The sequence below is a fragment of the Copadichromis virginalis genome, linkage group LG6 (genome assembly GCF_057382275.1).
Source record: "Copadichromis virginalis isolate Kocher_CV1m ecotype Utaka linkage group LG6, C_Virginalis_male_GT1.1, whole genome shotgun sequence".
NCBI lineage: Eukaryota > Metazoa > Chordata > Actinopteri > Cichliformes > Cichlidae > Copadichromis > Copadichromis virginalis.
In genome coordinates this window covers 33,828,180-33,851,213 of record NC_140623.1, presented here as the reverse complement: position 1 = coordinate 33,851,213, position 23,034 = coordinate 33,828,180, and the positions used below count along the sequence as shown (strand labels likewise).

Sequence of the window (23,034 nt, the reverse complement as noted above, 5' to 3'; positions counted from 1 at the left end):
TGTCACCTGCAATAGTGGTGGCGTTACACCTGTTGCCTCTCCCGCTGCTATGCGTAGCTTATTTACACCACCCAGCCCTGCAGAATGGGCTGGATCATGATATATTTTATACAAGGTGTTTTTCATGATCTGTTTGAGGCACAAATGACGCAGATGTTGATGTTAAGACATCTTTTTATTTAATTCACATTCACAATGAATACTGAACAGCATACATTAAATCTTACGCTTCCCTATGAGTAATTCATGATCATGCAGACCAGTCTCAGTTTAACAGTATCATCATAATCCAGTATGTGGTCGAGCACATCATCGATGGCTAGTTCTATGTTTAATGATGGTTTAAGGTCATGAAGAACAGACATCACAATGCATGTGGGATCATTCTTAGCCTTCCAGATGTTGTGTGACCAGAGGAAGAGTCGGATGGCAGGGATGAGCCGTGGCGTTCATAGTCTCTTCATTATCTTGTCATAGTGGTCTGCGTAGAAAAACTCAACTGCGTGTCCTCTGTAAAAAATGAAAACCACAAGGTCTTAATTAACACACACGCACACACACACACATGCTAACCTACCATTTATTTATTTAGTGGTCAGACGGTCTTATGATTTTAGGTCTGAAAAAAGTGCATATATGTTACTACTCACCCCTATATCACAGGTCACACATCTCACAGTAACTATAAAGACAATGTGAAAATATTATGTTTTATTTGAAGCAATGTTAGAGCTGTAAAAAGAAATTAGATGACTGGTACAGTCTGTGCTTAGTGTAAAATATGGTATTGCTAATTTTTTTTCTGATCTAACTGCACACAACTAAACAACAAGCCACAGCCTTTGTTTCTACAGTGGGGACCAAAAGAAGGAACTCAATTAATTTCATTTGCATCAAAAAATGTTCATCTTACCCACTGACAGCTCAATCTTGGTGTAATTTCCAACTCTCCACTGTGGGTCTGACCCACACCAGTATGTCCCAGTATCATGTACATCTGAGTATCTGATCCTCACTGTGAAGGAGCTGGAGGCAGCATCATCTTGCAGTGTGACCCTTTGATCCATCGAGATGTCTGTGCATTTGTTGCGTTGGTCTCCCTTACAGAGGAACTTGCTGTTATTTCGGTGTTGTGGAGGATAAGGACACTGCAAAAGTAGTAGATTTCCTGCAATACCATTTATGTGTTTTGCTTTGACACAGCACCACTCTGTCAGATCAAAAAAGAAATGGTATTATTTAATCATGAAGTATTCAAATTTCACAAAACTATTTGACTGCAAACAATGTCTTCTTGGCGCTGGTGTAAAGAGCTATTACTATGAACTCTCACCTTCAACTTCCAGCTCAACAGCAGAGAAAACATCCACGTCAGAGTTTCCTTGAACACCACAGAGGTACGATCCTGAATCATTACGAGTCAAGCTGTTAATGGTCACTGTGAATGTTCCTGACACTTTGTCATCATCAAGTCTGAATCGTCCATTTTGTTTGGTGTCAGAGGTGATCAGTGCCTGCTGCAGACATGTGGAGGGCCGGTTTCCTCTGCAGATGTACTTCAGGCTGTTCTGGTACTGAGACTCATACGGACAACTGATGGACTCAGAGTATCCCTCATAACTTTGAACTTTGGTCACAGTGTCACAGCAGCTGTCTGTCAAGAAGGTAAACAACACCAGAAGAAGTGTCACACCCATGAATGGCTATATATAAGGAATAAAATTTTCATATTTCAACTCATTGTTTTAATGTTTTTTGGTTTTGTTGAGGTTTACTTCTTCTTGACCTCATTGATCTGTTTGATATCCCAGCTGGAGAAGAAGGGTCAGATGAGGCTGGAGTATTTTTCATCAAAGCTTTATTAACAATGCACACTGGGAGATCCCCCTACATGCAGCCACAGCAAGCACCAAGTGGATCTGAGGAGCACCCCTCATACACACCTTTATAGAGTAAGTGGAGGGGCTGCCCTGTGCCACCCCTCTTCAGTAGTTTTCCACTAATTCTATTGTTCAGTCAGCTTTTACTCCTAATTTTCAACAGGCAGACCCCCACTGTCAATAAATTCCTTATTCTACACAGTTACACACCAGAACATATAGCTAAACCAACTAGTTGACAACAAAAGTCCACTATAGTCCTCTGAACAGGGGTTGACAAAGTCATCCCAACAAAACACAGTTATGAATCATTTCCCGTTCTTCTAATCTACAGTCACACCGTATTATGTAAGTAAACCTAAGCACATTCTATTCTAATCATTGTTTTATTCTACTCACAAATGCTTCACATAGATTTATAAAGTTGTGACTTTTTTCTATCCTGCAGTGCTTGTATGACGGTTTAAATATATTTACTATTTGCATTTATTATTTTATCTCCTCATCAGTTTTTTAAGTGTTGTTGCTACTGGTCTGTAGATGTTTATCTATCAGGCTAAATCAGTGGGATGAATGAATGTGATCTTAATTAAAGATTCAACTAAACCCAACCAGTGACTGTTGAGTTAAACTACAGTTAAACAGTATGTTGATTTTACTGCAGATATAGCTGGTAATGGCAGTACGTTTAACTTTCTTTATATAATTTTTAATCACTTTAAATGTACAAATCCATGTCTTTATTTACCTGGTACTAATTTCAGCTCGACTTCAGTGTAGATATCTTTTCCAGTTCTGGTCACTCCACACCAGTATTTCCCAGCATCCGTGGATTGAAGATCAGCAATGGTTGTTGTGAAGATTTGTGCTGTTTTGTCATCATGGATCCTGTATTTGTTTTTCACAGAGTTTGATGTTGTAATAAGAAGATCACTGTCACCACAGTCGTTCTTACACAGGTACTTTTCATAAGATTCATAACCCTCATCATAAGAGCAGGAAACATTAACCTCTCTCCCCACATATCCAGTCACATAGATCACCCCTGCTTCACAGGTCACACATCTCAGAGTCACTGTAAAGACATTTTGAAAATATTATATTTTATTTGAAGCAACGTTAGAGCTGTAAAAAAAAATCAGATGACCAGGACAGCCATCTAACTTTTCATAACTGGTCCTGCATACTGCTCCTTAACAGTAAAACAGATAAATCTACTGTTTAATCTACATCTGCCTTTGACCTTTATATGTTTATTTATTTATTCTTTTAAAATACTTACTGCAGAGGATGAAAAGCAGGTTTTGGAGGCTCCACATCTTTGCTTTGGCTGATTGAAATTTAAGATTTGAAAATGTTAAGCAGACACTGTGGTCTTTTACAGCAATGAGAAGGGACGTGCAGAGCTGAACTATAAGTACAGAGGGGATGGCGCTTTCTTCGATGTCTCTTCCTCTAAATGTATTTCAGTAATTTATAAAATAGCTGACATAGGCCATCTAGTGGTGAAAGAAGTATTTAGAAGTTAGAAGTGTTAAGAATAGCGCTGCCAAAAAAAAAAAAAGTTATAACATCTAGGAAATTGTACTTACAGATTTGAAAGTCCAAGCTTTCACTGCAGAAAAGTAAACCTCAGAGGTTTTGTCTTTTATCCTGTTGACTTTAAGCATGCTTTAATATAAAAGCATCATTAATCTCCTGATTTTGTTTCAGTTCCAAAGCATGAATTCAAAATGGGGAGAATTTATAGAGGCCAATGCCAACATGTAGGGAAAAAATCATCTGCACCTCGGGACCTGCACAGATTCTTCTATGCATGGATAGGATAGACTGTCTGTGAGATCGAGGAGCTTCTTCCAAATTCTCCTCTCAGACAACTCAACTGGAGTCTAAAGTTCAGTTCACTGACTCCTTTGGCATTGGCTGCCTTCACTCTGCTGCTCTTGCAAACTGCCAACACATAGTGATAGACCTTAACAGATCCCAGTCCTCATAATAATAATAATAATAATAATAATAATAATGGATTGGATTTATATAGTGCTTTTCAAGGCACCCAAAGGGCTTTACAATGCCACTATTCATTCACTCTCCCATTCACACACTGGTGGAGGCAAGCTACAGTTGTAGCCACAGCTGCCCTGGGGCAGACTGACAGAAGCGAGCCATATCGCGCCATCGGCCCCTCTGGTCAACACCGGCGGTAGGGTAAAGTGTCTTGCCCAAGGACACAACGACCAGGACAGAGAGCCCGGGGATTGAACCGGCAAACTTCTGGTTACGCTTCCCAACCTATCTATTTAAAAAAGTAAATGAAAGTACAGATGTAATCGGAAAAGCAGTTGTGGTGATTATAGTTTATTTAGTTAAAATAAATGAAGATGAATAGAAATCAATGTACTATTAAATGTATTATTATGTGTCGCCAGACTGTATTTTATTTTACTTTGCTTATTTAGTTAGTTCACACTCATGTTGATAATTTACATTTGGAGAATTCTACATTTTTATTTTAAAAAGAGTAGAAAGTTTTATGAACACTCTAAGGAATACTAATGAAATGAAATATATGGAACCACAGTTGTGAACTCAATTCATGTTTTTCTATTATGGAAACTTTCATTACAGTGGATTTCTTCTGTTGTGGGCATGTTTGCGTAGACCTCTTCATCTCTACCTGGATCTTCATGGTGGCTACAGGTGCGTTGCTTTTTGTAGGTCAAGACACTTTCTTGATTTTCATAAATCTAAAAAAGAATCAGCACACAGTAAGCAGAACAATGAACGACACACGTTGCAGAGACCTGGGCTGTTGGAAACATTTTGAAAAAAATGTCTATACACTGGCATTTCAGCCAAATAAATTTTACATATTAAAGGTTGTTTGGACTATGAGTAAAATCAGTCATTTCTTTTATTGTAATTATTTATAGTGGAGTGTGTTATAGACGCACAACTCTATTAAGATTCTTTCTCTAAGACTTACTCTGCTTCCTGTTGCACCCATCACTTCCTTTGAGCTCTTTGTCTTGGGTGTATGTTTGCTCGTGGTGTCCCCAGCTTCAGAAAATACACAGCATTAGATGTGGTTATGCTAGTTTTTCATGCACATCTGAGTTTAAGGGTCTCTGTTTGTATATGAATGTAACAATACCTTTGAGACATCTGTACTTATAAACAATTACTAGAACACACATTAGCAGCAGCGCAACGGGTACTGTGTAAACCACATAGAGTGCTGCATCTGAAAAATAGAAACCAAAAGAGAACACAGTAAAACTGCAGTTTCAATAACAATCTTTCATGGACCTAACAGCAGACCCGTGGACTTACGTAATGGTTTCATGATCTTTGGTTTATACGTTATGTGTGTAACTTAACTGTGGTTACTGGTGCACACACCCACAGATGTTTTAACATATTGGCTTGACCAAAACCAAATGTTAACCATAATTCATGGTGTAAAATGTATTTCTTGTCACAACACCTATCAGCTGAAGTACACAGTAACACACACACACGTGTTTCCTGTATCTGTAAAAGTTTTACCTGGGATTCTTGTTCCCACTGTGGTGCCTGGAGTTACAGTGCTGGTGTGCTGCAGAAAGACTGTAAGAGAAAAAAAAAACTCTTAGTGCTCTCAGCAACTATATTTCAGAGACAGATTATAGTCAAAAAAGTCAAAAACACTGGGTCATTTGACCAAATGTTTGTACCAAAACACTTTTTCACGTTTTCTCCATTGAATTACCAGGAAACAGATAAATCAACCAAGAAACCAGTGCTTATTTCTGTTACTGTTTTTCATGGAGTTTCATAGACATTAAATTGGTCATGTTTGTCAATCTGTTTTTAAAACCAAAGGTGATTGTGCTTTTGAGGTTGTAGCGCACAAGCTGTGAAACAGACGTCCCCAGTCAGTCAGCTTGGCTGACTCAATCTTCAATCCACCCAATCTTCAGCCTGACGAAACATTTTTTAACTCTGTGTTTTTAAAAGTGCTACATAAATGAAGTTATTGTTATATATTCCATGGTATCAGTTTTCACAGTATTAATACTCAGGTGATAGTTACACTTTCAAGGTTTGCTTGATTCCTATTTTATATTTGTAGTTAATACATGTGAGCACATAGCACATAAGCTTGTATAACTTAACAAATTCTTACATACAGCAAAACAAAACAGACCCCAAAACAGATTTCAGATAAATGTTCATCTGATAAGTAACGAGTAGGTGAGGTTGTCAGTAGTTCTATTTCTGTGGTGCTATTTGTTGTGCTCACTGTGAGCTTCATGCAGACAGTTTTCTTTTTTCATTTGTTCACACCTCAGACAGCTGAACTGAGCCCAAACAAGCACACAGCTTACACATCTATTAGTTGCATTATATATACAAAATTGTTCATAGCATACCTGACAGCTCAATCTTGGTGTAGTTTCCAACTCCCCACTGTGAGTCTGTCCCACACCAGTATGTCCCAGCATCATCTGCTTCCAGTGCTGTGATCTTCATCATGAAAGAACTGGAAGTAGCATTATCTTGCAGTGTGAACCTCCTTTGACTCACCGCCATCTTTGTGCAATTGTTGCGGTGGTCTCCCTTACAGAGGAACTTGCTGTTATGCCGATATTGTCGAGGATAAGGACACTGCAAAGTTAGTGGATATCCTGCAGTACCATTTATTGTAGTTGATTTGACACAGCACCACTCTGTCAGATTGAAAGAGAAAAGGTATTTTAGAATCACCAGATATTCAGCTTGTTGGAGCTTATTGAAGAGAAATCATTGATATATTCAGGCTGCTGTAATTAAGTATAACTATGAACTCTCACCTTCAACTTCCAGCTCAACAGCAGAGAAAACATCCACGTCAGAGTTTCTTTGGACACCACAGAGGTACGATCCTGAATCATTTTGAGTCAAGCTGTTAATGGTCACTGTGAATGTTCCTGACATTTTGTCATCATCAAGTCTGAATCGCCCATTTTGTTTGGTGTCAGAGGTGATCAGTGCCTGCTGCAGACATGTGGAGGGCTGGTTTCCTCTGCAGATGTACTTCAGGCTGTTCTGGTACTGAGACTCATACGGACAACTGACAGACTCAGAGTATCCCTCATAACTTTGAACTTTGGTCACAGTGTCACAGCAGCTGTCTGTCAAGAAGGTAAACAACACCAGAAGCGTTACAGCCAAAAAATGGTTATATATAAAGAACAAGAGTTTTATATTCAACTCATTGTTTTAAAGTCTTTCACTTGCTTCACATACATGCTTATATGAGGGTTTAAATATATTTACTGTTTGCATTTATTATTTTATCTCCTCATTAGTCACTGATTTAATGTCTTTTGCTTGTTTCACATACATTTATAAAGTTGTGACTTTTTTCCACCATGCAGTGCTTATATGAGCGTTTACTGTTTGCATTTATTATTTTATCTACTCGGGAGTGTTTTATGTCTTTTTGTTACTGGTCTGTACATGTTTATCCATCGGGCTTAAGCACTGAGATGTCAGCATAGGAGCTTAAGATTGATTGTACTAAACTGAACCAATGAGTATTGAGTTAAACTACAGTTTAACAGTATGTTGATTTTACAGCAGATATAGCTGGTAATGGCAGTACGTTTAACTTTCTTTATATAATTTTTAATCACTTTAAATGTACAATTCATCCTGTCCATGTCTTTATTTACCTGGTACTAATTTCAGCTCGATTTCAGTGTAAATATCTATTCCAAATATGGTCACTCCACACCAGTATTTCCCAGCATCCACAGAATGAAGATCAGAGATGGTCGTTGTGAAGATTCGTGATGTTTTGTCATCATGGATCCTGTATTTATTTTTCGAGGAGTTTGATGTTGTAATAAGAACATCGCCACTACCACAGTCATTCTTACACAGGTACTTTTCATAAGATTCATAACCCTCATCATAAGAGCAGGAAACGTTAACCGCACTCCCCACATATCCAGTCACATGGATCACCCCTGCTTCACAGGTCACACATCTCAGAGTCACTGTAAAGACATTTTGAAAATATTATGTTTTATTTGAAGCAACGTTAGAGCTGTAAAAAAAAAAAAATCAGATGACCAGGACAGCCATCTAACTTTTCATAACTGGTCCTGCATACTGCTCCTTAACAGTAAAACAGATAAATCTACTGTTTAATCTACATCTGCCTTTGACCTTTATATGTTTATTTATTTATTCTTTTAAAATACTTACTGCAGAGGATGAAAAGCAGGTTTTGGAGGCTCCACATCTTTGCTTTGGCTGATTGAAATTTAAGATTTGAAAATGTTATGCAGACACTGTGGTCTTTTACAGCAATGAGAAGGGACGTGCAGAGCTGAACTATAAGTACAGAGGGGATGGCGCTTTCTTCGATGTCTCTTCCTCTAAGTGTATTTTAGTAATTTGTAAAATAGCTGACATAGGCCATCTAGTGGTGAAAGAAGTATTCAGAAGTTAGAAGTGTTAAGAACAGCACTGCCAATACAAGAGTTAAGAGATTTAGGAAATTTTACTTATAAAGCTTGCATTGTAGAAAACCAACTCGGAGGTTTTGTGTTTCATCCTGTTAACATTAAGCATTCATTAATATAAAAGCATCATTAATCCCCTGATTTTGTGTCAGTCCCAAAGCTTGAACCTAATTCAAAATGGGGAGAATTTATAGTCTTATGATGACAAGTTAAAAAAAATCATCTTCATTTTGGGGCTTGCACAGATACTTCTAATAAAGACTAACGGACCAGTTATTCCATTATTAATTAGCTCAGAATTAGAGTTAAACAGTTACTTGTACCACTTGTACCACTGTTTATAGACATGCAAACTGAAGTCCTTGCCTTTAACTATGTAATTAAGGTAATGCAATGTAATTCGGTTTCTGATATTTGTTTGCTTTGCATTGTCTACAGAAAACACACACACACACGTATAACAACCTAATTCTTGGAGTCTGCCACTCTCATCTGAACATTTATAAGTGTTCTGACCTGACACATTGAAGCGATTGCTGTCAACTCAGATTTCATGAAACCTTAAAAAATATTTACTTTGTACTACTTTCAGCTCGACTTCAGTCTACATATCATCAAATGTTCTGGTCACTGGACACCAGTATTTCCCAACATCCATAGATTGGAGATCATAGTTAAGGGAGCAGGTCTTTTGAGGGACTGAATGCTGGCGTGTTTTTGCTGCCACTGCTCTCTTTCGATACTTATTGCTTAGTATAGTTACACAGGTTTGTGCTATTCCCAGAACTTATATTTTCTGCCAGGTAAGTTGTTTCCTCGCCTTACTCGGTTGGGTGCTGTGCTTTCGGCCATATTTACTGTCAGCTGTTAGTTTCAGCTGTCACCTTCACCACATATGCATTCACAGCTCACTAGCTACAAAACCAACAAGGCTCTCTGGCATTAGAGCACACCTTTCCCTGGCCTTAAGTACTCCTAATTGCTGATTAGAGTCAGCTGTACAAAAGGGTGGCAACTAAGGCAGGAAGACAGCAGGACAAACCCACACAAGGTCAGTTTCACAGGATAACCTGCAAAGGCCGTAACAATGATAATTGTCATTAGATATAGGCAAAGGCAGCTCTGGCCCTTTTTAAAAACACCTTCATCGTTATTATCTTGGGTGTCTGTAGTACTCATCCACCTCAAAATCTGTTCCCTTGATGATGACAAGGAAGGAAGCAGGAACCTGCTGCTTTTTTATTTTTATGTTACACATTTCTTTACAGTACGCTAGTTGTTTTTGTACATTTTTAATTAATAACAAACACAGATAATACATTTTCTCAGACTCTTATCCTGAGAAATCATGAGGCAATTTTATATAATATACTGCAATTTTTATTAAACATACACTAAGCTGCTTGCAAATAAAATGCATTTAGTAGATTTGAAAAATGTGGTATATCAAAAAGTTTTGAAAGAGCTAATTGAGCCAATAAGCTTACACAGAGAAGCTTATTTTACAGAACAACAAAATAAGACAGCCAAAAGCCTGGAGAGCTTTATATTAATTAATAAACAGTTCAGCATCATTGCTCAAACAGAACAGGTGCATTGTGTCATTACCATGATTTTCTTATGTAGGACTGATGTTAACATGAAAAAGACACAGTGGTACAAATTAGTAAACAGCCCAATAACACGGAGGTTTTTTTTGCCATCTTGGTGTTTAGAAAGCAGATAGACAAAGGGACTAGTTATGCAAACAAGCACTCATTTGTTAACAACCTGTGACTAACAGGTCATTAGGATATATGCATATCGTAGGTAATCTTCTATTCCTACTCTAATAATCAGTGTTAAACAAATACATCACCAGCAGGGGGCTCACTGTGAAACACTAACCAGTAATATTGCACGTAAAGGAAGATAATTTATACAATATGAAAGTTTTGTCAAATGTTCAAGTTGAAAGTTTTGTAGATGTTTCTGTGTATCATGAACATTTTACCTTTCACTGCTGTATTTTTGACTCCAAATGTCTAAAACTGACATTTTCAGCAAAGTGGGGACTTCTTTAAATAGTTCAAAACAATAAACCAAACAAAAACGAATATATAAAATTGAATAAATGTAATGTTTTATTACTGTATGTAAACACATTTGATTGTGTTCCACTTTTGTATTTGTTCACTTAAAAATCATGTGAAATTTTGCATTATTAGATTTTCACATTAAAAAAACAGCAGATATTTTTATGAACACTAAGCAATTAAAATCAAAGCTAGTAACTACAGATGCAAGTGCTACTTCCAGTTAGGTCCATTTATAATTGTTTTTATACCTCTTTGCCAGAACATATTCTAATTATAGTTATACAGTGGACATGGACATAATGCGTAGACTCTCAGCTTTCATTTGAGGGTATCCACAGTCAAATTGAATAAAGAGTTTTGGAGTTTCAGCTTCTTAACATGTGCCAACCGCTTTATAAAGGGACCAGAAGTAACTGGACAACTCAAAGGCTGTTTCATGGGCACGTGTGGGCACTTCCTGTATTATGTCATTATTAATTAAGCAGATAAAGGGCCTGGAGTTGATTTGATGCGTCATGCTTGCATTTGGAATATTTTGCTGTGAACAAACAACATGCATCCAAAGGAGTTCTCCATGCAGGTGAAAAAGCCATCCTTAAGCTGAGAAAACAGAAAAACCCATCTGAGAAATTGCTTCAATGTTTGAAATGATAATATCTACAGTTTGGTACATCCTGAGAAAGAAAGAAAGAAAGAAAGAAAGAAAGAAAGAAAGAAAGAAAGAAAGAAAGAAAGCAAGCACTGGTAAACTCAGCAACGCAAGAAGACTTGGATGTTCATGGAAGACAACTTTGGTAGATGATCGCAGAATCATTTCATGGTGAAGAGAAACCCGTTTACAACAGCCAACCAAGTGACAGCACTCTCCAGGACGTAGGTGTATCGATATCCAAGTCTACGCTGGCGTGGAATGGCTTATGATCCAAAGCATTCCACATCTTCTGTAAAACACGGCAGAGGCAGTGTGCTTGGGCGTGCATGACTGCCAGTGGCACTGGGACACTAGTGTTTATTAATGATGTGACACAGGACAGAAGCAGCCAATGGAATTCTGAGGTGTTCAGACATACTGTCTGCTCAAATCAGGCCAAATGCAGTCAAATTGATTGGGCAGATGGACTTGTACAGATGGACAATGACCCAAAACATACAGACAAAGCAACCCAGGAGTTTATTAAACCAAAGATGTGGAATATTTTTGAATGGCCAAGTGGGTGACCTGATCTTAACCCAAGTGGACGTGCATTTCATTTGTTGAAGATCTAAAAGAAGGAAACATAGTAACCGGTGATGTCCATGAGTTCAAGACTTGGGGCTGTAATTGCCAGCAAAGGGTTTCAATCATGTATTAGAAATTAACATTTTATTTTCACCTATTTAATTTGTCCAATTACTTTTGAGTCCCTTCAGCTGCATCTGAGTTGTTTCATTTGAAGAACCAAAATGAGAAAATAGTTGTATCTGTCCAAATATTTATGGACTGAACTGTATCTTCTGTTGGGTTTATGGAAATTTTCATTGCAGTAGATTTATTCACTTGCGGTCAAGTTTTCGTAGTGTACTTCTACATCTACTTCTTCATAGACGTTACTGGTGCTTTGGTCATTGGAGGTCACCACACCTTGATTTTTATAAATCTAAAAAAGAATCAAGACACATTAAACAGAACAAATGAATGACACGTGTTGCAGAGAAATGAGTTGTGGACACATTTAGAAATGTTCTACAATTACACTAAAGCCAGTAGAAGTATTTCCTTATGGTTGTACACCTTAACAGTGAGTCAAGTTGTAGTGTGGACGTAGGGGTGGGTTTTGATTATAATTTTTCCGATTAGAATCGATTCTAGCTTGAATAACGCGATATTGATTCATTAAAATCCTGAGTTTTTTTAACAATTTTTAAGTATAAATTTATTTTGCCCTGAACACCAGAATCTCAGGTTAAACAGCAGGTAAACCGATTCTGCACAAAGACACAAGGACCCGCCGACGCATCAGAGTCAGTGAGATGTCGGCTTTCTCACCTGACGGCATGTACACGTACACGCTGAAAGCCGACATCTCACTGTTTCCGATGCGTTGGGTCCGCGCTTTATTTTTTTTTTGTGCTACATTCAGAAGCTGCAGGTTTTTGTCTCTCTCCAACCAAAATTGAGTGAACCAGCAGCAAAAGAAGATGCAAACTAGGCTTCACATTTTGCTTCACATAAACATCGTCATGAATTCCCTCTTACTTTGTCTCCACCACGATAAAATCACACTTCATGCACAGCTCTCTCTCTCTCTCTCTCTCTCTCTCTCTCTCTCTCTCAGTGTACTTCAAGAAAAGTTTCCCATCTCAAATCTTTTTTTTTTTTTTGCATTATTTGCTTGCTTATTACCCACCAGTCTACCGTAATGTGCTCTCGGCCACTGTTTTTTTTAATTTATTTATTTAGTTTTAACTTAAATGACTTCTGACAAAAAAACCTTATTCCTGGTGTTCAATACTGAAGAAATGTAAACTTTTTAAAAATTCTGCAAAATTAAAAAATGCTTGGCTCTAATAAAGCCTCTATAACTTTGCTCTGCTCCACTTTAGCAGCATCAGATAATATTCATATGTTGATTCATGTTTTTGTTCGTTTTTTTTCTACTGCTAATTATTTATAAGGTTATCTGCTATAAAAAGCCAGGCCAGGAAAATCTCCTTCATGTTTTTTTGTGCTTTATCCTCAGTTACTTTGACACAAAGGCATCTGCTGTTATGCTTACACCTTTGATAAAGTCTCACAAGTCAACTTTCTTTTTATAAATATAAAAATATGCATACACTGCACTGCCATCAAAATACTGATTCTAGATACAGATTCTAACACATGAAAAAAGGAACTTTTAACACAGCTTTTCCAAACGGCCTAGTTTTAATTTGGATGCTTAATTTATTTACTTTGCACACAGATTTAAAATTATTTCACAAAAACCAAAAACTATAAGCATCAAAAACGATTAGCCTTCTTGATTTAGGTCCATTGTGTATCCTTTTTGCTAGACAACAGACTGCAGTCATTTTTTTTTATAGTTTTCAACAAATCCCACACATATCTCCTGGGCAATCCTGGCCCATTTGTCTTTGTTGCATCTTTTAAGTTCCTCCAGGTTTGATGGTCTTCTGGCATGGACCTTGGTCTTTCGTTCACCCCACACATTTGAAATAGAATTAAAGTCAGGGCTTTCAGCAAGTCAGTCAGAGATGTTCACTTTGGTCTTCTGGAGGTCATTCTTCACCAAGAGTGAGGTATCTTTTGAGTCACTGTAGTGACCCAGACCTAGATGTGCTACTAACTGCTTGAGGTTGTCTTTCATAATATTCACATATCTTTATATCTTTACGATTCCTTCCACTTTCACAAGTTTCCCAGTTCCAGATGCACTGGAGCATCCCTACAGCATAATCACAAAGTTTTCTTTCCAGAGTCTTTGAGATCGTTTCTTTCCTACCTCTCCCAGGCTTGTTCCAAAACGTGTCACTTTCATTGAATTTACTGATTTCACTCCAGTTCTTGACATTTTGAAATCCTGTAATAACTTTCTACATCTAAAAGTATTTTTCTCAAATCTAAACAGATTTGCTGAAGTTTTTGAACTGTTTGTAAACTGGAACATAACCCAGAGTTTTAACCACATCCTTGCATAGCAGCAGTTCTATGGCTGAATGAAAAAGGTCAGTTTTTAATAGGGCTTATTATACTGACTATGATAGTCACAATTGTTGTCTTGTGTGGAAAAATACGCCACCCAGTGGACACTAGAGGGACAGAAAATAATGAACAGAGAAGCAATTCAATGGTCACATGTATCTGTGGGCTGAAGTCAGGAAAGTTTCTGTTAGGCTGCCACTATAGTCGTCTTATAAACACCAGAAACACTGCATTGATTCTGGTATTATTTCCCCCAAATGTTTCTGTGAAAGTGTGCAAATTAGTTTGTTTAGAAATGCTGTGTTAAATTCACTTGTTCTGTTAAAAAAAAAAAAAACAGCCCCACCCTATGGGTTTCACAGGGTGGGGCTAATAATTGTGTCCTCATCTGTAAATGAATGTAGACATAACAAATCCAAATGGGAGATCCAATTAAATTCCAGTTGTCCCACATTCCAAACTAATCTTGCATATTAAACCCAACAAACAGTAAAAAGTCAGTTTTTTTTAATCCTAAATATTCATAATTGAGTGTGAGACAAACATACTTCTCTATTAAGACTTTAGACTTTAGTTTTCTTACTTCACTTTGTGCTGCACCAATCACCTTCTTTGAACTCTTTTTCCTAGATGCATTTCTCCGCAGGGAGAGAACAGCTTCTGAAAACACACAGCATTAAATATGGTTATGCTGTATTTGCATGCACATTTGAGTGTAAGGGTCTCTCTGTGCATATGAATATAAAAGATACCTTCAATCCTGGAATGTCTGTACTTATAAACAAGAACGAGGATACATATCAAAAGCAGTACAGGGGGTATCACATAGAGTGCTGAAAAACAAACAAACAAAAAACTATTGTTCTCATAACACAGAAGTACACATTGACAGTCATACATATATAATATATCTTTAATTTATTTACCTGGGTTCTTTTTTCCCAGAGTGCTCTGTGGAAAGACTGCAAGTGAAAATAACTATAAGTGCTCTTAGCAACGTTATATTAACACAGACTGTAATACAATGACAGGAGATGATAAACTAAAAATTTATCGCATGCCGCTCACTCTTTCCTTCCTGTCTCATTATGTAGAAAGAATTTCATGCTTATCTTTAGTATGTAGCAGGTCAAATCTACTTGTAACATATGAAATATACACTGTAAAAAAAAATTGTAATATAAAAGTATTTTACTGTGTATTTTACAGTTTTGTACTGTTTTTCTAGAATATGATTAAATTTACATAAATAGACTGTGATTTTACATTTCAAATGTAAATTAACGTAAAATCACTGTAAATGTAATAAAACATAATTTTCTTGTTTTGTAAATGTATTTGTCTGTACATATGCATATTTAGATTGTTAAAATACATTCACAAATGTATCATAATTTCACAAATATTTGTCCTTTATTTGAAAGATTGAACTGTTTAATTCAAATGTAATGCTATGGAAAAATATATAAAATGATTCTTATAAACTTTTTTTTACATCAAATGATTATTATTATCATTGTTATTTAGGGCGATCGTAGCTCAAGAGTTGGCTCAAGAGTTGGCAGTTTGCCTTGTAATTAGAAGGTTGCCGGTTCAACAGTTTCATCCTTGGGCAAGACACTTCACCTACTGGTGATGGCCAGAGGGGCTGATGGCGCGATATGGCAGCCTCGCCTCTGTCAGTCTGTCCCAGGGCAGCTGTGGCTACAACTGTAGCTTGCCTCCACCAGTGTGTGAATGTGAGAGTGAATGAATAGTGGAATTGTAAAGCGCTTTGAGGGTCTCGAAAAGCGCTAAATAAATGCAATCCATTATTATTTAAACCAACTGTTAACTGTATATTTCTGTACATTTAAGTATTATTATTCATATTGCCGCATTCATTGACCTTGTTTATAGGTAATTTCATTGTTTAATCACATTAAAATGTTCCTAATTTAATGTTTAAAAGCACTTGATAAAGGCAAAATCCCATGTAAAATTAGGGCAACAAACTGTATTGTCATTACTCAAAGTTATTTTCTGTTATTTTCTGGTATTATTTTGGCGCCCCAGCTGCCGAAATATTCCTGGTTTTTTTTAGGATTTTGTTTTTTTTACAGTGTAGAGTGGAGAAAATAATTATTTGATCCTCTCAAATATCCAAATGAACAGAATCAACCTTTTGGGATCTGGATACAATTGTGTCATATTCTGAGGTAGGCTTAGGTAGCCTGGGGACCCTTATTGATACATGCCCTTGTTGGGATAAAAGCAATGACTGCAAAAGAAGTCTGCAACATTTTTATCTCACATTTAAAACAAAACCCAAAACCTTGCAAATCCTGTTGCTGTAAATACTCTAGTTTTCATTACTTTTGATCCTACCTTTCTTTACTCATCATTAAACAGAAACTATCAATTATTGAGCCAACCAAGCCCATAAAATGAAAGCAGTTTGTCAAAGAAACTTATTGTACAGAACAACAAAATAAGACCTCTGCACTAATTAGTTGACTAACAGTTCAGCATAACTGCTTAAAAACACAGCTGCACACAGGTGAATGGTGTCATCGCCATGATTTTCTTAAAGGGAGTAGTCCAAAACTATAAAAAGTCCAATCACACAGGGTTGTTTGTTTTGTTTTTTTTGCCATGTAGGTGTTTTTAAACCAGATACACAAAGGAACTAATTATGCAAACAAGGACTCTGAGCACTCATTTATTAACAACATGTGACTGACAGTTTGTTAGGAAATAAACACACTGTGGATAATTCTCTATTCCTACTCTTATAATCAGTGTTACACTAATACATCACCAGCAGGGGGCTCACTGTGTACTAATACTGCGTAGTGTGTAGTGTAGTAATACTGCAGGCAAGGGAAGGAAATTGATTTTCTTGGCTTATCTGAAGGATATCCGCCAAAGGCGAGTGCTGGGCTGTTTTCAAAAGATTTCTGTGTATCATGGACATTTTACTTTTCACTGCTCTATTTTTCAATCCAAATGTCTTAAACTGACACCCTAACAAAGTGGGAAATAATTATTTGTTCCTCTCCAGTTGTTTAATTGTAGATTCATTTTAATGGACAGAGACAGAGTATTAACCAAAAATTCTAAAAAGACTAAGTCAAAGGTTTGGAAATTTAACTAAAGATCTGAATAAACATAATACAAAATCTTAAATTTTATCTATCTATCTATCTATCTATCTATCTATCTATCTATCTATCTATCTATCTATCTATCTATCTATCTATCTATCTATCTATCTATCTATCTATCTATCTATCTATCTATCTGTCTGTCTGTCTGTCTGTCTGTCTGTCTGTCTGTCTGTCTGTCTGTATACATACATACATGTATATATATATATATAGTCGTGATTTACCAGCAGTACTAAGTAGGGCTCAGTTATTGTTTTGTGTATTTTATTATTTTATTTTTTGGGTGGGTAGCACTGGGCTAACAGTTTTTATTTGATCACACCTCGGACAACTGTATGATCACCTACACTCTGTTTCCATAATGGAGCTCTAACAAACACATATCCTACAAACACATTTATTGTATTATCATAGTGTGTACAAAAGTGTTTAACATACCTGACAACTGAATCTTGGTGTAGTTTCCAACTCCCCACTGTGAGTCTGACCCACACCAGTATGTCCCAGCATCAGCTGCTTCCAGCTTTGAGATTATCACAATCAAAGTGCTGGAAGAAGCATCTTGTAGTGTGAATCTGCTTTGATTCTTTAGCATATCTGTGCAGTTGTTTCGGTGGTCTCCCTTACAGAGAAACTTCCTGTTATCCCGGTATTGTGAAGGATAAGGACACTGCAAAGTTAGTGGATGCCCCACAGTACCATTTATTTTAGCTGATTTGACACAGCAGAACTCTGTATAAATGAAAGAAAAAGGTTATTTCAGAATCATCAAATATTCAACTGATGTAATGAAAACATTCAGATCAGAGTTTCTTTGAACACCACAAAGGTAATACCCTGAATCCTCTTAGCTCAAGCTGGTGATGTTTATGTATGTAATTTTTTTTTAACTTTTTATCATCATAAAGTCTGAATCGTCCATTTTTCTTGTTATAAGAGGTGATTAGTGCCTGTTTCCTCTGCAGATGGCTGTTCTGGTACTGAGGCTCATACAGACAACTAATGGATTCTGAATATCCCTGATAATACAGAATTTTAGTCACAGTGTCACAGCAGTGGTCTGTCAACAGGGGTAAAAGCATCAGAAGACATATTACACCCATTAAACAGTTGTATATAAAACTTAAGGATTTCATATTTAACTCATTGAACAACTTCATATTTGTAAACTTGTGACAGTTTTCCATCATTTGATGCTCATATAGTGCTTTAAATTTTACAGCACAGAAACAGATAATCCTGAACAAGCAGAAACTTTCTATGAATTCCCATTAACTGTAACTCAGTGTCAAACTGAATTTTACTAAGTCTTTGTTTACCTTTTACTAATTTCAGCTTGACATCAGTGTAGATATCTTCTGAACAGAGACTTGGAGGAGAGAGACCTAATATTTAATAATCCACATTCCACTGTTTTACTCTTTGGTTCAGATGTGGATACTGTATTGTTCTTTCTTTGTGATTTTTTACGTTAAGGTTGTTTATTGCTGGTTTTTAGTTTCTTTTTTGTCTGTTTGGGAGCTGACACAGTCTCAATGGAGATGGGTTTTTGGGGGGGTAGCAGGAGGAGAGACGCTGCAGAGAGGCGTGTAAGACTGCAACTCTGCTTCCTGGTCCCAACTCTGGATATTCATATTTTGGGGGGTTTAATAAATTTGTCCATATTTCTAGAAATGAGAGCTGCGCCATCTGAAGTGGGATGGATGCCGTCTCTCCTAACAAGACCAGGTTTCCTCCAGAAGGTTTGCCAATTATCTATGAAGCCCACATCATTTCTTGGACACCACTCAGACAGCCAGCAATTTAAGGAGAACATGCGGCTAAACATGTCACTCCTGGTCTGATTGGGGAGGGGACCAGAGAAAACTACAGAGTCCAACATTGTTTTGGCAAAGTTACACACCGATTCAATATTGACTTTAGTGACCTCCGATTGGCGTAACTGGGTGCCATTACTGCCGACGTATATTATGATTTTACTGTATTTATGCTTACCCTTAGCCGGCAGGTTTACATTTCCCTCAATGTTGCCTGCTCTGGCCCCTGGAAAACAATATGAAATATAGAGTGTGGAAAATAATTATTTGATCCTCTGCAATATCCAAATGAACAGAATCAACTTTTTGGGATCTGGATACAATTGTGTGTCATATTCCGAGGTAGGCTTAGGTAGCCTGGGGACCCTTACTAGATACATGCCCTTGTGGGGATAAAAGCAATGTAGAAGTTATAGTTTTTACAAGATTTTCTACTGTAGGAGATACAGTTTTTCCAGGAGTTTTTATTGTAGAAGGTACAGTGCTGGTATGCTGCAGAAAGACTGTTGGAGAAAAAACCCTCTTAGTTCTCTTAGAAACTTTATTTTAACACAAGAATCACGTTTTAGTAGAATGACTAGTGCAGAGGGTCCTACCCTAAAAATCTTAAACTATTCACACAACTGAAATTAGATTATTAATTAATGACATAATTAATTAATTTAGTCATTTATGTAGCAAACCATCCAGTAAAGAAGATAAAAAAAAAAAACTGGCCTCTAGTTCTGTTTGGCATATATTCTGTGCTTTGTGTGAAACACTATGAGGGCAGAGTTGTCATAATTCTATCACACTACAAACAACTGAATTACCAGCCGCAGTGTATGCTTTAAAAGCAGTGTAAAAAAAGCATGTAACTCATAGCTCTGTCTATTTTTCCTTTATTAAAATGTGTTCATCTCACCGACTGACAGCTGAATCTTGGTGTAGTTTCCAACTCTCCACTGTGAGTCTGACCCACACCAGTATGTCCCAGCATCATCCTCTTGTATCTTTGTGATCGTCACTGAGAAAGAGTTGGAATAAATATCATCTTGTAGTGCAAATCTGTTTTGACTCGTCCCCATGTCTCTGCAACTGTTGCGGTGGTCTCCCTTACAGAGGAACTTCCTGTTATCCTGATGTTGTTGAGGATAAGGGCACTGCAGAGTTAGTGGCTGTCCAACAGTACCTGTTATTTTAGTTGACCTGACACAGCACCACTCTGTCAGATGGAAAGAGAAAAACTATTTACGATTCAAAAATATTAAACTTTCAGAAAGACTTTTTTTTTTTTCTCGAAGAAGCTGTTTTCTTTTGGTTGGTATAATGAGATATTACTATGACCTCTCACCTTTGACTCTTAGCTCAACAGCAGAGAAAACATCATGGTCAGAGTTTGTTTGAACACCACAAAGGTAATGCCCTGAATCACTTTGGGTCAAGCTGCTAATTGTCACTGTGAATATTCTTGACATTTTTACATCATTAAGTCTGAAGCGACCATTTTCTCTGTTGTTAGAGGTGATTAGTGCATCCTGCAGACATGTGGAGGGCTGGTTTCCTCTGCAGATGTACTTCAGGCTGTTCTGGTACTGATTCTCATGAGGACAATTGATGGACTCAGAGTATCCCTCATAACTTTCAATATTGGTCACAGTATCACAGCAGTGGTCTGTCAAAAAGACAAATGTATTAATTTTACAGAGTTTGTAAAATGTATTAGTTTTCTGTCAGCTGATATAATGAGATGTTACTATGACCTCTCACCTTTAACTTTCAGCTCAAAAGCATAGAAAAGATGCAGGTCAGAGTTTCTTTGGATGCCACAGAGGTAACGCCCTGAATCACTTTGGGTCAAACTGCTAATCTTTGTTGTGAGTTGTGTTGACATATTTTCTTCGTCAAATCTGAATCGCCCATTTTGTTTGTTGTAAGAGGTGATTAGTGCCTGTTGCAGACACATGGAGGGCCGTGTTCCTCTGCAGATGTACTTCAGGCTGTTCTGGTACTGGGACTCATACAGACAACTGAAGGACACTGAATATCCTGCATAACTTTCAACTTCTTTCACACTGTTACAGCAGCTGTCTGTCAAAAAGATCAACAGCATTAGAAAACGCGCTACAGCCAATACAGATATGATGTTTTATTTAATTAGCTTGCTGCAACAAAATTATATGTAATGGATCTTAAAAAAACCTGAACTAAACTGAAACATTGATAATGGCTAAAACTGAGGTGCAGGTCATATTTATAGCATTTAATGCAAGTAATGTTCTATCAGTTATATTTTTGTCTGTCGTTACATTGGAACCTATACAATAACAACGGGTTTGTACATATGATTTTACCTCAATTCAACATAAAATTCGATTTTGGGAAAGGTTTATTTACCTTGGACTAATTTCAGCTCGACTTCGGTGTAGATATCTATTCCAGTTCTGCTCACGCCACACCAGTATTTCCCAGTATCCACAGAACGAAGGTCAGAGATGCTCGTTGTGAAGATTCGTGCTGTTTTGTCATCATGGATCCTGTATTTGCTTGTCACTGGATTTGATGTTGTAATAAGAACATCATCATTGCTGCCACAGTCATTCTTACACAGGTACTTCTCATAAGACTCGTAACCCTGATCATAGGAGCAGGAAACTTTAACCGCACTCCCCACATATCCAGTTACATGGATCACCCCTACTGCACTGGTCACACACCTCAGAGCAACTGGAAAAAGAATGTAAAAGTCAACATGGTAGGTTTCATACTAACAATGTTAGTGCTGTATAACGAAATTACCAAGACTGAAAAAGCGTTTGGCCTACTGCTCCTAAATTACTAGAAGAGATATGTGTACTACTTAGTCTACATCAGCCTTTATATGGTCTTCATATTTTAGTTATTTACCAGTTTAAACAACTTACTGCAAAAGGTGAACAGCAGGTTTTGAAGTCTCCTCATCTTTGCTTCAGTTTGTCCATATAGAGCCTTGACAGGAAATTCTCTCACGTTTAAAAAAAATCATGCCAACAATAGGTGTCATTTAACGTCATAGTAATGTGAAGGGAGGGGTAGAGCTGGACCATCAACACAGATGAGGTGGAGCATTCTTAGTTGGGCTTACACATTCCATCTAGTGGTTAAAGAAGATTTCACAAGCTTTCCATAATAGCATAGGATTGAATAGAATAGCCCTTTATTGTCATTGTACACACTGTTCCAAAAAATAGTAATGTCAAATTATTTTACTGTGTATTTTACAGTTGTGTACTGTTTTTCTAGAATATCATTACATTTACATAAGTAGACTGTGATCTGACACGTCAGATGTAAAACAACATAACATCACTGTAAATGTAATAAAACACAATTTACTTGTTTGTTAAATATATTTTGTTCTACATATGCATATTTAGATTGTAAAAATACATCCAGAAATGTCTCCCATCAGGCCTTGGGACATGTGCTGCTGTTCAGATGTTCTTGTTTTATTGTTTATGGTTACGTTACTTTTAACTGTTATCTTGAATGTTATGTTTACGCCGTGGTGCAGCGTCACTGACAGTTGTTGTTTTGTAGAGAGAGTGCTGTACCATGAGTGACTTCTGTTGTGCTGTTGCTGAACCTTGAGGCATATTGTAGCACCCGCAAGCGTTTTAATAAAGAGCTCCCCCTACCAGCTAGGGGTTAAATAACAAGCTCAATCTCTTTCTGTGAGCTTCTTTGTTAAGATTTCTCTGCATGCCACAATGTAAAACATTGCACGGACACGCTATGCTAATGATATATTTTGAAAAAGAAATGTAGAGGTAGGAATTGTAATTATTATAAATAACATGACGCTAAGCGTTGGCCAATGAATGTGAACTAACAACAACAAGGTTGCGGGTATGGCTGCGACCATAGGAAAAAACCCTAATATGAAGGTATTTTACTGTGCATTTTACAGTAA

General features: G+C 37.1%; 2 protein-coding genes across 2 annotated transcripts; both read right to left on the bottom strand.

The window, feature by feature from the left end:
* Positions 1–156: 156 nt before the first annotated feature.
* Positions 157–8,223, bottom strand: LOC146708235 (polymeric immunoglobulin receptor-like). Its single transcript, XM_085460796.1, has 14 exons — positions 8,118–8,223; positions 7,580–7,906; positions 6,716–7,036; positions 6,296–6,592; positions 5,430–5,489; positions 5,035–5,124; positions 4,867–4,940; positions 4,485–4,627; positions 3,163–3,335; positions 2,629–2,955; positions 1,334–1,654; positions 914–1,210; positions 651–682; positions 157–510 (listed from the first exon to the last, which is right to left on the bottom strand). The coding sequence occupies exons 1-14, from the start codon at positions 8,152–8,154 to the stop codon at positions 496–498; spliced, it is 2,514 nt and encodes an 837-aa protein (XP_085316922.1). The 5' UTR covers positions 8,155–8,223; the 3' UTR covers positions 157–495.
* A 1,390-nt stretch (positions 8,224–9,613) lies between these two features.
* Positions 9,614–22,197, bottom strand: LOC146708234 (polymeric immunoglobulin receptor-like). Its single transcript, XM_085460011.1, has 10 exons — positions 22,007–22,197; positions 21,480–21,809; positions 20,853–21,173; positions 20,437–20,757; positions 20,008–20,307; positions 17,725–18,018; positions 15,064–15,099; positions 14,890–14,970; positions 14,721–14,797; positions 9,614–12,092 (listed from the first exon to the last, which is right to left on the bottom strand). The coding sequence occupies exons 1-10, from the start codon at positions 22,041–22,043 to the stop codon at positions 11,985–11,987; spliced, it is 1,905 nt and encodes a 634-aa protein (XP_085316137.1). The 5' UTR covers positions 22,044–22,197; the 3' UTR covers positions 9,614–11,984.
* Positions 22,198–23,034: the final 837 nt, after the last annotated feature.

Bases quoted from the DNA above. Each gene is read 5' to 3' on its own strand.
- LOC146708235 (XM_085460796.1), bottom strand. From the start codon at position 8,154: ATGTGGAGCCTCCAAAACCTGCTTTTCATCCTCTGCA. The intron at 5,125-5,429 runs GTAAAACTTTTA...TCTATTTTTCAG, and splicing joins AGTGGGAACAAGAATCCCAG to ATGCAGCACTCTATGTGGTT. The intron at 4,941-5,034 runs GTATTGTTACAT...TATTTTCTGAAG, and splicing joins TAAGTACAGATGTCTCAAAG to CTGGGGACACCACGAGCAAA.
- LOC146708234 (XM_085460011.1), bottom strand. From the start codon at position 22,043: ATGAGGAGACTTCAAAACCTGCTGTTCACCTTTTGCA. The intron at 18,019-20,007 runs GTGAGATGAACA...TCATTTATACAG, and splicing joins CAAGATTCAGCTGTCAGTCG to AGTTCTGCTGTGTCAAATCA. The intron at 14,798-14,889 runs GTATCTTTTATA...GTGTGTTTTCAG, and splicing joins CAGACATTCCAGGATTGAAG to AAGCTGTTCTCTCCCTGCGG.